The sequence below is a fragment of the Anas platyrhynchos genome, chromosome 2, assembly GCF_047663525.1.
Source record: "Anas platyrhynchos isolate ZD024472 breed Pekin duck chromosome 2, IASCAAS_PekinDuck_T2T, whole genome shotgun sequence".
Classification (NCBI taxonomy): domain Eukaryota; kingdom Metazoa; phylum Chordata; class Aves; order Anseriformes; family Anatidae; genus Anas; species Anas platyrhynchos.
This window is the reverse complement of record NC_092588.1, coordinates 153,122,648-153,134,946: the sequence shown is the minus strand read 5'-3', so window position 1 is coordinate 153,134,946 and position 12,299 is coordinate 153,122,648. Positions and strand designations below refer to the sequence as shown.

At 40.3% G+C, this 12,299-nt stretch overlaps 1 protein-coding gene across 6 annotated transcripts in view; it reads right to left on the bottom strand.

Moving 5' to 3' along the window:
- XYLB (xylulokinase) overlaps nucleotides 1-11,655 on the bottom strand; it is a 95,955-nt gene extending 84,300 nt beyond the window's left edge. For 4 of the 6 annotated variants that reach the window (XR_003495143.3, XM_072033863.1, XM_005026389.6 and 1 more), the window contains exons 1-8: nucleotides 11,497-11,655; nucleotides 10,347-10,429; nucleotides 9,361-9,430; nucleotides 7,792-7,872; nucleotides 6,216-6,302; nucleotides 4,697-4,825; nucleotides 3,345-3,410; nucleotides 905-977 (exon numbers count right to left, since the gene is read on the bottom strand). Coding sequence is in view for 5 of the 6 variants with exons in the window: in XM_072033863.1 (XP_071889964.1) it covers nucleotides 905-977; nucleotides 3,345-3,410; nucleotides 4,697-4,825; nucleotides 6,216-6,302; nucleotides 7,792-7,872; nucleotides 9,361-9,430; nucleotides 10,347-10,429; nucleotides 11,497-11,541 (634 nt within the window). In the remaining variant the exon portion in view is untranslated. Of the gene's footprint in view, nucleotides 1-904; nucleotides 978-3,344; nucleotides 3,411-4,696; nucleotides 4,826-6,215; nucleotides 6,303-6,891; nucleotides 7,008-7,791; nucleotides 7,873-9,360; nucleotides 9,431-10,024; nucleotides 10,062-10,346; nucleotides 10,430-11,496 lie in introns of those variants that run through there. The other 2 variants (XM_021276887.4, XM_027450385.3) reach the window with 2 other exon arrangements.
- Between the last annotated feature and the right edge of the window lie 644 nt (nucleotides 11,656-12,299).

The following is a 12,299-nucleotide window of genomic DNA, read 5'->3' as shown; positions in this document are numbered from 1 at the left end:
GCTTTGATGGAACAATGAAGGAGAAAAATAAGTTCGTCTTCGCACATGGGTGTCAACTATGGCTCTATAATGCAACATTTCCTTAGAGAGCCTTGTTATCTAACCTTTCAGCTCTGAAATGTATCTCCTCTTATTTTCAGAGAAGGAATCAAAAATGCTATTTAGAAATAACAGCACAGCTCCCAGGAAGTAGGTATCCCTCATAAAGGCTGTTTAAATTTGCCATTTAGAAGCTGGATAGCTGAGACAACACACAACAGAAAAGAGAGACACGTGTCCAGTCACTTTTTTGTCTTTGTTATGATGAATGAAGAGATAAAAAAGGTTAGATTTTATTCTTTTTAACTGAGCTTGCTTAGTTTTGTGTGTTTTTTTTCCTGCTTGGCTTTGTTTATCCTTTTAAAAATGAACCAGAGGAAATTTCTGTTACAGATCCTTACTCCAGTTAGGCGTGGGGGCGTGTGGAATAATCACAGTATACATCTTATTTACATCCTATGCAACTCAGAGCTAAGCCAGCAAAACCAAAAAATATCAGAACTATGAAGTCTACCTGAAAATCCACAGTTTTTAATGCTTTTAAATAGATATGTCAACATTCCTTTCACATCAGAAAGTAATGAAAAAGGTTCACTTTCATTTAAGAACTTTTTCTCTGGCTCCATTTTATAGAAATTGGAATCATGGTACGATGGGGATAAATAAGCAAAGCTGACAACACTATCAAGAGTAGCAACAAATTGAAAGGAATAGCTTAGTTGAAAATCTAACAGACTTGCAATTAAAGCTTAAAGACTGAAAATAAATGGCAGAGAGCCTGTCCCCCTTTTATGTAAGGCGGGGAGGAATAGAGAGAAAAATTTCCTTCTTGAATTGTCACTACCAGAAAAGCCCACGCACTTACCATCACTGTAATCGATGGGTGCATAAGCTCCTAGGAAAAGGGAAGCTGCAAAACTACTAACCAAAGAGATTCTCTGAAAGTAAAAAAAAAAAAAAAGGAGTGTGAGAGTGATTCCCATCAGTACTCACTTCAAAGAAAATAAATAAGTAATTGGAAGCAGCAAATGTTAATAGATGCTTAATGTTAGACACGGAATGCACACAGAAATACACCTAGAAGGATAATTCAGCTTTATATTCCTGCCTAAGTAACGCAGCAGATATCAATCTAAAAGTAACCCCATGATAAAAGCTGTTAATAGCTCTGCATTCTGAAACATGCAAAATACACCTCGTATATTAGCATATTCTATGTTATCATGAATTAATTCACAACTGTGGTGTATCACAGGACTTCAGTTAAGGTAAAATACTCACCGAGAAAAAAATCTGTGTGTGGATGACCGGGGAAATGCCCAGAAGACATGAATTGGTCAACTCAGGGTACAGGTCTGCGAGCTTCCTAGTCACTGGCAAGGCTCTGATAGCACCCTTATGTGAGCTCTTACCTTCTTCCCATCCATGACCTCCTCCCAGCTGAGACCCCAGCCCTCCCAGGAGTTACTCCCCGGAGTTGGGAATAATCAGCTCTGCACTAAACCACTGCCTGCAGCTCTGCCTCAGGATATGTTCCAACAACGCATGAAATCCAGCTGCAGGGCTCCTAGTACTGGCCCCAAAATGCCCTGGCCATGTAACACAAAGCACTGATCCAACACGAACTCACCTCCATTTCAAGCCTGCTAGAGAAACTACCGAGTTAAGCAGCCAAGCTTTCTGCAGGATCAAGTATTGTATGTCCCCCAGAAGCTGGCATAAAAGCTGTCAAATTCCTTATTGTGTGCTCTAATTCAAAAGAAATATGATTGTCACCCAATAACTAATCAGAATCAAATCTCTACTGGTGGAGCGAGCCTGCAGTGACAGGTTTTTGTATTAGTGATTATGAAACCACTGCTTCACACAGCATTCAGGGACGGACTGTAGCCAGAGCTCTAAGAAGTGGTTACAATGGCCAGGAAACTTAATGATGCACTCGCTCTTCATGCGTCTCTCCCCAAGAATATATCACATTGTGCTTAGATAACGAAGGCCTACCTTCTCTGGTGCCCCAATGGGCACTAGCTGCCTGAAATGGAAGGAAAAGGATGGAGTTAAACTGTGAATCAGCCAGTTCAGCAAGCTGACCTAGAGGAGGAAAAACATCCACCTTCCACATGTCACTCAGACTGCCAGGCTGCTAAGTGCTGCTTGAAGGTCCCCAAAAGTAACTCTATCATGGAAATAATTGCACTAGAACACAACTTCTTGCATATCCTTTACTGCCACAAGGTGCCATCAGTGCCACCAGCCCTCAAAGTCTTAGCTTACTTAGTCTGACCAGTTCTCAGTTCCCAGGGACTTGCTCCCCATTCTGCCTCTGCTATTCATGCATCTTTCTCTAGACTTGCTCTTAAACTTGTGATCAGACTGTATTACTGTTCTGTTTCGTCCCATCCCTTATTAGCATAAAGGTTATACAATGAAAAGAGAAAAAGAAATTTTTTAAAATGAAGCATTCTCCCCAGAAAACTTTGCCACTCACTTCCCCATGAAATTAAACGTTTCATGCAGAGGTGAGATTCTAAAAAACAGAAAATTTATTATCAATACTGACAAGAACTACAGGAATATAAAAACACAAGACACCTGACTTCACAGGTCAGGATGTTTGGTGTTTTCTAATCACAGGGTGGAAGCCTTTCCCTCATGTATATCATACCTGCATGGAGGTTTCACCTTGCTTCAAACCATTTTAGTCACAGCTAGATGCAGACTTGAATTGAAACAATAGAATTGCACATTGATTTCTAAAAATTAAAAAGCAGAAGGAAACTACACAATGCAATTCATTTGTAGTAACAGAATCAAAGTAGCTCCTCAAGGGAAAGTCTATTAAAAAAATCTAGGATTGATTGCAGTTTTTTTCCTATGCACATCTGCACGGACACCAGCTTTGTATGGCAGAGCAACCACATTTCTGTATGCAAACAGACAATTCTGAGTGCTAAAATTTCAATTGTGTGCTTAGTTACGCACTTGTATTTGAACTGCTGAACATACAATTTACTGCCACCCAAACGAAAGCCTGGTTTAAAAAACTTCTTCCACAAAGGCAAGATCCAATAGAGCCCGCTGTGTTAAATATAACATTCAAAATGGAACTGATGCCCGACTTTTATCTGCCTAATGACTAAGAATATAACAAAAACAAAAGCATTTTTTTAATTTTAATTTTAAAAGCAAACAGAAGAATAAAAATATTTTAGCCAAAAAAAAATAATAATCTGACATCTGCACAAAATTCTTTTTAAAAGATTTTCAACTGTGATTTCCAATAAGTATATTGAAGTTGAGCCAACCTCAGTTTGTGTGTAGACCTCAGGATTCTGGCTGTAAATCTTTGCTATCTGGTTTCCTGTAAAACGCTGAGAAAGAAATGCAAATGCTTAGAAACACAAACCTTAAATGGAGTCAATAATCATTAACTCTGTGTAATGAGTTCAGTACATTGCACTTTGGATATTTAATTTGCCTGATGCATGATGAAAGTCAGTGCACAGCAGGCAATCTGCACTAAACAGGCTATAACACATAGTCTCATTATGAGAATTTTGCTCACCTTTTGAAAAAAAAAGCTTGTGATAAAGCATTACTATCCATAATTTACATTTCAGAAATGACAGTTCAATGGAATGAATCACTCTTATTACATGCCCAGGAACCAACACTATTCAAATGCTGCCTTCAGATTCTTTAAAAGATTTAGGCTACCCAACCTATGCACCTCTCTGTGAGGAAGGTGAATGGAAGAAGGCAGCAAGTTTAATACTCAAAGAAACAACTTAAGCACAAGCTAACGGCAGTTCTAAGAATACTTATTTTTCATCCATGTATTGTATCAAACAACAAAAATCTTCTAACACCGAACTTCTGAAACCTTAACCTTTGGCAAGTTAAAAACAAACTGTCAGAGGTATGCAAAGACTGATTTCAAACACTGGCCTTATGGCCAGTGCATGATTCAAAAACAGAATCAGCAATTCAGAGGGTTAGAGCCTTATTCTATTGAACCAACAGTAAGAGCAGCCAGGTGCCAAGATGCCTGGAGGGCAGCCCCAATCCCACTCAATGTCTTAGTTAAAAGAGAGGAAAGGGTTGGAAAGAGGAGATGAGTGACTGTGTACTCTCTGATAGGGTCCCATACTTCAGAAACTCATTTCTCTTAGGTTGACAGCTACTTGTTAGCCTTCAAGGAACATTAAAAGGGCAATTCTTTTAACTGAAGAAGTAACCTAGAGCATTTATCCCCAGACATCGACTCATAACCCTGAATAAGCCTGTAACACAAATTAATTTGTCATTAAACATGGAAATTTGGCTGCACAGGAGCTCACAATGGAGAATTCAGCCCTGGGAACCACTGACCAAGTGCAACAGCTCACTACAGTCACCATTTCAGCACTGGTTCTTGCAGTAGAAATTCCAATGTTTTGCTTAATTTCACCTTAAAATTCCCATAGAATACAGTTTCCACCTCTTCCTTTGTGAGGCTACTACAAAGCACAGTACTATTGGAGGTTCTTCAAAAACACTGAATAAAATTCTCTCTTTCATAGTTAACGCCTGCTCATTATCTGCTGTGGTATAACTTAAGGGCAGAATCATTTCTGTCACCCGACTCTGCTGAGGATTTCTTCTCCCTGCTCCTCACCTCATAGGCTCGAGATCCAGTGATAGCCGCTAGGCGCTGTGCTCCTCCCACAGCCTTCTCCAGATTGCTGCACTGGGAAGCTGTGCTCGAATCCATCCAGATGGGGCTGTTACTGACAGCAAAACATGCCTGGAACAAACAATATTCTTTATTAATACCATCTGAGCTCTTAGAAGTCCCTGCTGGAACAATAATAATAGAGCAGACCTAGCTGTCAGCTCACAGTTCAGTGCTCTGAGGTGCCTTCTGATTCCCTCTCGATAATTACGGGAAAACAGATATTGGATAGCACGTTGGTCAGCAGTGGAAAGCCTAACCCAAACTTCACACTTAAGGGAAGCAGCAGACTCCACCTGATGGTAATTCACACATGCCCTGCCGCAGGGTGTGCTATGGCATTGTATTGCTAACACTCCTTTGGTAGCCAAAGCCCCAGGTCATTTTATACAAGTTTAGACCCATTTTTTAGAACTTCTCTTCAAATATTTAAGACTATCCAGAGCTGTTCTAACAGATTTCTCTTCAGTGACTGGTATAACCGATGCAAGTGAGGCTTGCCATAAGCAATGCGTGTGAGTCTTAGCATCACCAGAGAGTATTCTAATTCCACTCCCAAGAGTTTTGCACAGATGAGGAATTTCAAAAAGTAATCATGTAATAGATCATTTACACAAACGCCTCCTTTTCCATATACGACTGTTGTTTCTGATCTTAGAATCACAGAACATCCTGAGTTGGGAGGGAGCCACACTGAGTCCAACTCCTGGCTCCACACAGAATGACCCAAAATGAGTCACCATCCCTGGAAGTCTTTAAAAGACGTTTCGATGTAGAGCTTAGTGATATGGTTTAGAGGAGCCATGGTGTGCCTCATGCACCCCAGGGTACAGCTGGATACAGATCTTGAAGTAAAGAAGGTGAGGGACTTTTAAAGGAAAGCTCTTTTCTCCCCACTTCTCTTTTCAAATAAAACTCTGTCAAGTCTATATGCAAAACATACCAAACACAACAAAAATCGTGTTGAGGTTCAACAATTTACTTGTTACGAGGTTCTGTCCTCACAGCATTACACTTCCATTGTTTCACAGGGAAATGTAAATTGATTTTTTTTTTAATATTTTCTAAAGAAAACTCAAGCATTACAAGGAAACTCAGGTGCAATAATATTCTTTATTGCAATTTTTTTGTTAATACAAATAAAAAAATGACAATATTTACAGGTTGTTTACAAAATATAATGTTTCCTAGAAGAACAAACAAGCTGTTTCTCTGACATAAAAAGATCGTGGAATGCCTGCCCACTGACACCTGTAAGCTTTTAGAGCAGTACACACTGTCACTCAGGAGAACGGGAAATGTCAAAAGCCCTGGAGCTGAAGGAGTAACCTGTATATTTCACTTTATGCTGCAGGGACATGCAACTCAGCTAAACACGAGGAAAGGTTGGCAAGGAAAAAAGCAATGCCTAAGTATCAGAACAAGTGTAGCTCTCCCTTCAGAGCTCTTTTATGCACATTACCTTTAGTAACTGATGTAAAGGCAGTTCGGGTGATGCATTCTTTAAAGTCTGGATGCTTCCTTTCTTCCAGTACACACTCCCATGTTGCTATAGGAAAGTACAGAAACCAAAGTTGGAGATGGCCTCTCAGGCTGCAAAGTTCATATCCTGATCTGAATTTCAAGCTCTAAGGGACAGAGAACTCTCTCCAAACAAGGAGAAGAAAATGCACATTTTCAAATCGTGTCCCATTAGAAGACACTTCAAGACAGAGCAAAGCATACAGTGAAACAGTAGACACAGGAGTCAATACAATAATGATCTTGAATTATACCAACTATACCAATGAAACTAGATATACACAAAGAAATCCCCCAGGCCCATAGTTCTTGACCCACAGTATCATCCAGATTGCTTCAACATCTCTCTTCTGGTTCTTCTAACAATTGAAACCAGTTTGCCCCTTCTCTGGGGACAAAAACTGGCACATCAGTGTACCTCTGCTGTCTGATCTGCAGCACAGAAACAAGGTTCTTAACGGAGAAAAGGAAAAGAGACAATGTGTGTTGGCAGGTGACAGCTAAGTGAAATCCGTTCTACCTGAAAGAACCTGAATATAGCACCAAGTTGATACCCCAGCTTGTGGAATTAAGAGGAAAACAAAGGGAATCTGGTAGTCTGGAAAAAACCTTCCTACCTTCACTTGAGTGAGTTGGGGTTGCCTGGCAGTCCCTAACTTCTGTTCCACTGAGGAATTCTTAACAGAGCCTTGATACAAACTATGACTTTCAGACATGTTGCTCAGACTTTCAACTGAAAGCAATGAAACATGGAGATTAAAGCAAAAATTTTGATTAATTAGCCCCAGATATATCAAGATGAATAACTAAACCTCATGCATCACAATCAGCTATCACTTCAGTGCTGTCCTTACCCTGAATATAATTTTTAAATCTGTAAATGGTAAAATGGTATAAAAGACTTCCTTATCTCACCACAGTACTAGGAGACTGGAGAACTAACTTGGTATCAGAATGGGTTTTATAAACCTCAAAAAATGTACTAAAGGATAAGAAATGGCCAAGCAGCATATTTGTCCTCTTTGCATCAAAGACTATCATAATTTATTTTCTTTTGTTCCTAGGCAGATCTCCATCCTAGCCAACAAAAGCAGTGCTCAACGGGACTTTACTAAGCCTTCAGCTATGTCAACTAGTCACTGTTTTTCTATCCTATTCCACAAGCACCTGGATAAAGTGAAATTCAAAATGACCCTAGTCATTTCAGAATCTGCATGTATAAATAATTTAAGTAACAGGAAAACAACTAGCAGCTAGTTATGCACTACACTGATCTTAACAATTACAGAATAAAGCTCATACTCCAATCCTACTAACTTCCGTAGATTGCTGTGCATGCTTCAGGTTTTAGGTTACCATGAGTAACATGTGTCTTTTAATGGATGCTTACATAGAAGCTTTGATCTTACTTGATGTCTTTAAGGCCTTCTGCAATACAACTATTTAAAATTTATCTGCATACCTTGTACTATATTGAAGAAATACAGTAAGATTGATTTATTTCTTTATAAACTAACCTGGCCAGCACCAGACAAAGCTCTGACTTGAGCGAAGTTAAAGCCGGAAGATTTCATCTTTTCTAAAATCATATCCAGAGCCTACAAGAACAAACAGAATCAAGAATGACTGTAACGAGCTACCAAATTATGCATACTCACAATCCTTGGAATTAAAGAGTAAATTCATGTCATCACTGATAAGAGTTCATTGGCAGATAATGAAAAATTAGCTAATGACTATGGACTTTTCAAGAAGCTGCATAAATTAATTTACTAAGTAAGAGTCCATAAAAGAAAAGTTGAATCACACAAAGGAGGAAAAAAAATCTTTAAACAAGCTCAATCACAAAGAATCATTCTTTGAAACCTAAACAAGCGGCAAGATTTAAAGAATTCCAATTCATTAAAAAACATCTATTAAGAGTGCCAGACACAAGACATGATTATCTTTGTCTGTTCTTACTTTTGGAAATCTATGAAATCTTTAACAGTGTGCACCCTGCACCCCATTGTACAGGATGCTAGGAATTCACAATCCATCATGTCTGCTGAAAACTCAGAACCTCTTTAATTCAATTGAATTTTTGTACTTTAAGCCTGTAGGTTACTTTTGTTGTTGCCACATTTTACTACATTTTAAAATCAAAAAGTAATCTATCTTTATATAGTCCCATTTGGATCAGCGTTTGCCAGACTTCGTTGACAAATGGACCACTGTAAGGCTTTAGAATTTCCCAAGAAACCATATTCCTTTATCACATACCTATATCATCATATTATTAATTTAATAATTACAACTGTTCCTGTTTATTATGGTTCAAAAGACCAACTGCGAACAATTTACCAAATCTTTATGGATCATCAGACAGAACTACAGTGGAGCACCAACTGGGGATTCCATGACCTTTTAGATGTCTTAACTATTCAAATCGTGCTAGTAAAACAGATTGACGCAGCACCACGTGAGAGCAATGGGTTGCAGAATCTGCACAGAGGCAAAGAAGGCCTGCTTTTAAAACAGAAGAGAATGTTATCTGTATTTCAAAATAAACACCAGTCAAAGTGACTGGGAATTACTGAATAAATTGCTCTTTAACCACCTGCCATTTGAGAAATCAATTTGTTAGCAAAGCTTATTCTAAAAAGACAGTGCAAGTAACCAGGATGCTGGAAAAAAAAAAAAAAAAAAAAAAAAAAACAGAATTAAGCTAGGCAAAGCTGCAGTGGTCCATTTTGCATATGAAACAGGAAGATGGAGGGAAAAAAAAATAGCATTTTAAAAGTAGGGGAAATCCAGGAAAGGATTTTTCATGCATACAATGCTATAAGTAGCAGAGAGTGAAGAAAGAAACAAAGAAACAAAATATTACAAGTAACTAAAGTGGAAGTTGTTTACATTAACATCTGCATCCCAAAGACACAGAATAGCACTTTAAAAAGCAGAAAATAAGCAAAAGGACTACAATGATTTTAATGACAAGTTTCACTGTTGTTTTCAACATGTATTTATTTCAATGGCAGCGAGTAAGAAGTTGAACCATACACTACAAATACTTCCAAAAGGCTGACAATAAAGTTTATTCGTACCTTGACCCACATTAGCACAGGAGAAGTGACTGTCAGCCTGTCACTGTGAACATAGGCTCCACCTTGAGTCCTACAGAAAAATGGTATTTTCTCTTGGTAAATTTAGTCTCTTTTCCCCACCAAGCAATGTTCTTTAAGTTTAGTAATAACCAAAGAAAGTCGCAATGTTTTGTTTTTTTTTTTTTTTTGTTAGAAGCAAAGATAAGATCAGTGTTTGAAACCTTAAAAACTAAAAGCCAGCTCCTAGGAAATGGCATTAGAGAAGTTTGACTCAATTGCAAAGGAAACAAATTGCAAGAAAGGGTCATGGTCCTGAAGTAAGACCTGTGACAGACTCTAGTGCTGACGCTGCTCATTGGCTCCATGCAAGTCACGGTTATCGCTAAGTTTCCTAACTGTCCCCATTAGTGGCTTGAATCTAGAAGATGAAATTCAATTTTTGCTGTTAAACCATCAAGTAGATAAATGCATTTTATTGGCACTTGTGACTATGATGGAAGAAATCTGTAAATCTGTAAATTCTAGTCTATAAATTGAGTTTATACATCTTAATGTGCCATTTGGAGCCACTGAATTTGTCTCCAAATGCCTCTTAGAAGTTTCCCTCATGCAATTTATTTCCTGTTGTCATAACATTCCATCCTGACATAAAGGTGGTGCTTACTTCTGTGTCCCAAAAAGAAACTGCCACGTCCAAAAGTCTGAAGTTCCAAAAGAAAAAAACGTTGGTTAATTTACACCACATTGGTTAATGATACTTTAGGGTGGGAGGGTCTTTTTATTTCCTGTTGGGAGTTCTTGCCATGCTTACACACAAAGCAAGGCAAAAGGACATACTTCCATTGCCAAGTATGAAACACAAACACAGCATTAACTTTTTCCATGCCTCCACACATACCAATAAGACCAAAGTAGGGAACAGCCCCCCCATCCTAGTCCCCAAAGTTTTACATTGTATTATCCAAGTAAAACATAAAAAACCTTACTTAAATTCTGGAAGATCTTTATCAAAATGAACATTATCCTCATAAATGACCCTCAGATGTTCATCAATGGCAATGACTTTCAGCTAGAAGAAATAAAACAGGATGTTAACAAAAACAGTCTGGAACAGTAACTAGAGAGTACTGATAACTCATTTATAATAATTCAATTCTCATAGTTGAAACGGGAAGGAAGAAGTAGGGATCACCCCAATCCATACAACTATCTGTAAGTATGGGCACGATTTTACACAAAACAAGTTATTATGTGAGTTTACAGCATTGACATACACATATCCAGCAACATGTGTATTTGTTTGCTACATTTTCTCCCTCCTTAAACACAGAAGAAGGAGATGCTTTGCTAAAGAACAGCAAATAAGTTACATGGTTTCCAGTTTGCATCACAGTAACCAAGTTCTCCAAAGAGTACAGTATCTTAGGTTAAAGATGTCAGGTGGTGTTGGCTTTATTTTCTTAAAAGCCTCATCTTACCACGGAAACTTTGGGATACCTTGAGGACCTTCCCTCCTGCCCAGTGTCTGAACTGGACTCTACCAGTCTGCAAAGCCCTGAGGCCATCCCACAGCTGCATGCTCGGCTTCTGCAGCCTGTGCAGAGCTACATCCAAATCCCAAATCCCTCGAGCTGGGCTTTCCTGCAAGCACTGACTAGAAGACTGCCCCAAACTAGCTTTTCTCCAGTTCACCTGGCGCAGAAGAAAAGCATGAAGAGCCTCAAAGAAAAGCAGGCACGTCGTTCACATCCTGCATATGTTTTAACGAGGGAGTGCAACCTGCTGCTAAAGGACTGAAAAAAAAACCTACAAAGAGCGAGTCAACTCAAAGGAGCTGTATTCAAATAATAAAACCATCCCCGTTTGGGGGCGGGCTACTTCAATTTTAGCCATACCAACGTAGGGCCTCGTTTATGCACTAGCACAACTCATTACCAAGCCGGTGCACGGCGCTAGCTTAAGAACGGCTCTGACCCAGTGCGGCTTAATTGGCTTTCTGCTTGCGGTGCAACCCCTTGGAAAACACTTGATCGCCATCCAGGGTAACCTGGATATGTCTTTGCAAGCTCCCAAACTTCAGCGCAGCTGTAGCGAAGTGATTTCTGCCCGAGGAGGGGAGGGAGGAGGCCGCGGTACCTGCTGCGTGCTGAAGTCCCAGCCCAGGAAGCAGGGGGCGGCCATGTCGCGGCCGGCGGCGGGGAAGCCCTCACAGGGGCCGGCTGCTCGGGGCTCTTCCCCCCGGCTTCCCTGAGCCCTTCCCCCGGTTTCCCTGAGCCCTCCCCCGGCTTCTCAGGGCCCTTCCCCCGGAAAGGAGCCGCCAGCCCGGCCCCGTTGTGGGGACGTGGGTGGGGAAGGGCCTGAGGGCGGGCGGGTTGAAGAAGCTGGGCGAGGAGGAGCAGCCCCCTCATCCCTCTGCAGCCCCCTCGAAGGGGTTTGTGAGGGAGCTGCGGCTGGGGAAAAGGCTCTCCGGAGCTGATCCCATGGCAGCTCGCTCGGCTTTGTTCAGCTCAGCTGAGCTGCCGGGGTTTGGAGGAGAAAACGCTGAAGCAGCCGCACGGCGATCGGCCTAAACCGAGGCACAACGAGCAGGGCAAATCTACGCCACAGCCCGAAGCAATCCGCTGAATTTTTATATATCATGTGTACGGGTCTTGGTGTAGCATCACACCCTGCGTTTGTGTAAAAACATTCCCACAAAATTCTGCTTGGGGAGGTTTTAGGGTTTTGCATTTTCTCCTATAGCAACGTGACGGAGGCGTTGCCTAATCTGAGGAGGGCTTATCTGAGAAATACTCCATCCTGCAGCCCAGGCTGTATCTCAGCAGAGCTTTAACAAGATTTTGCATGCCCAGGATCCTAAACTGTTTTAAGAGTACAAATATTTACTTTGAAGTGCCCTTTGAACTATAAAACATTAATACATTTTGTCATATACTGAA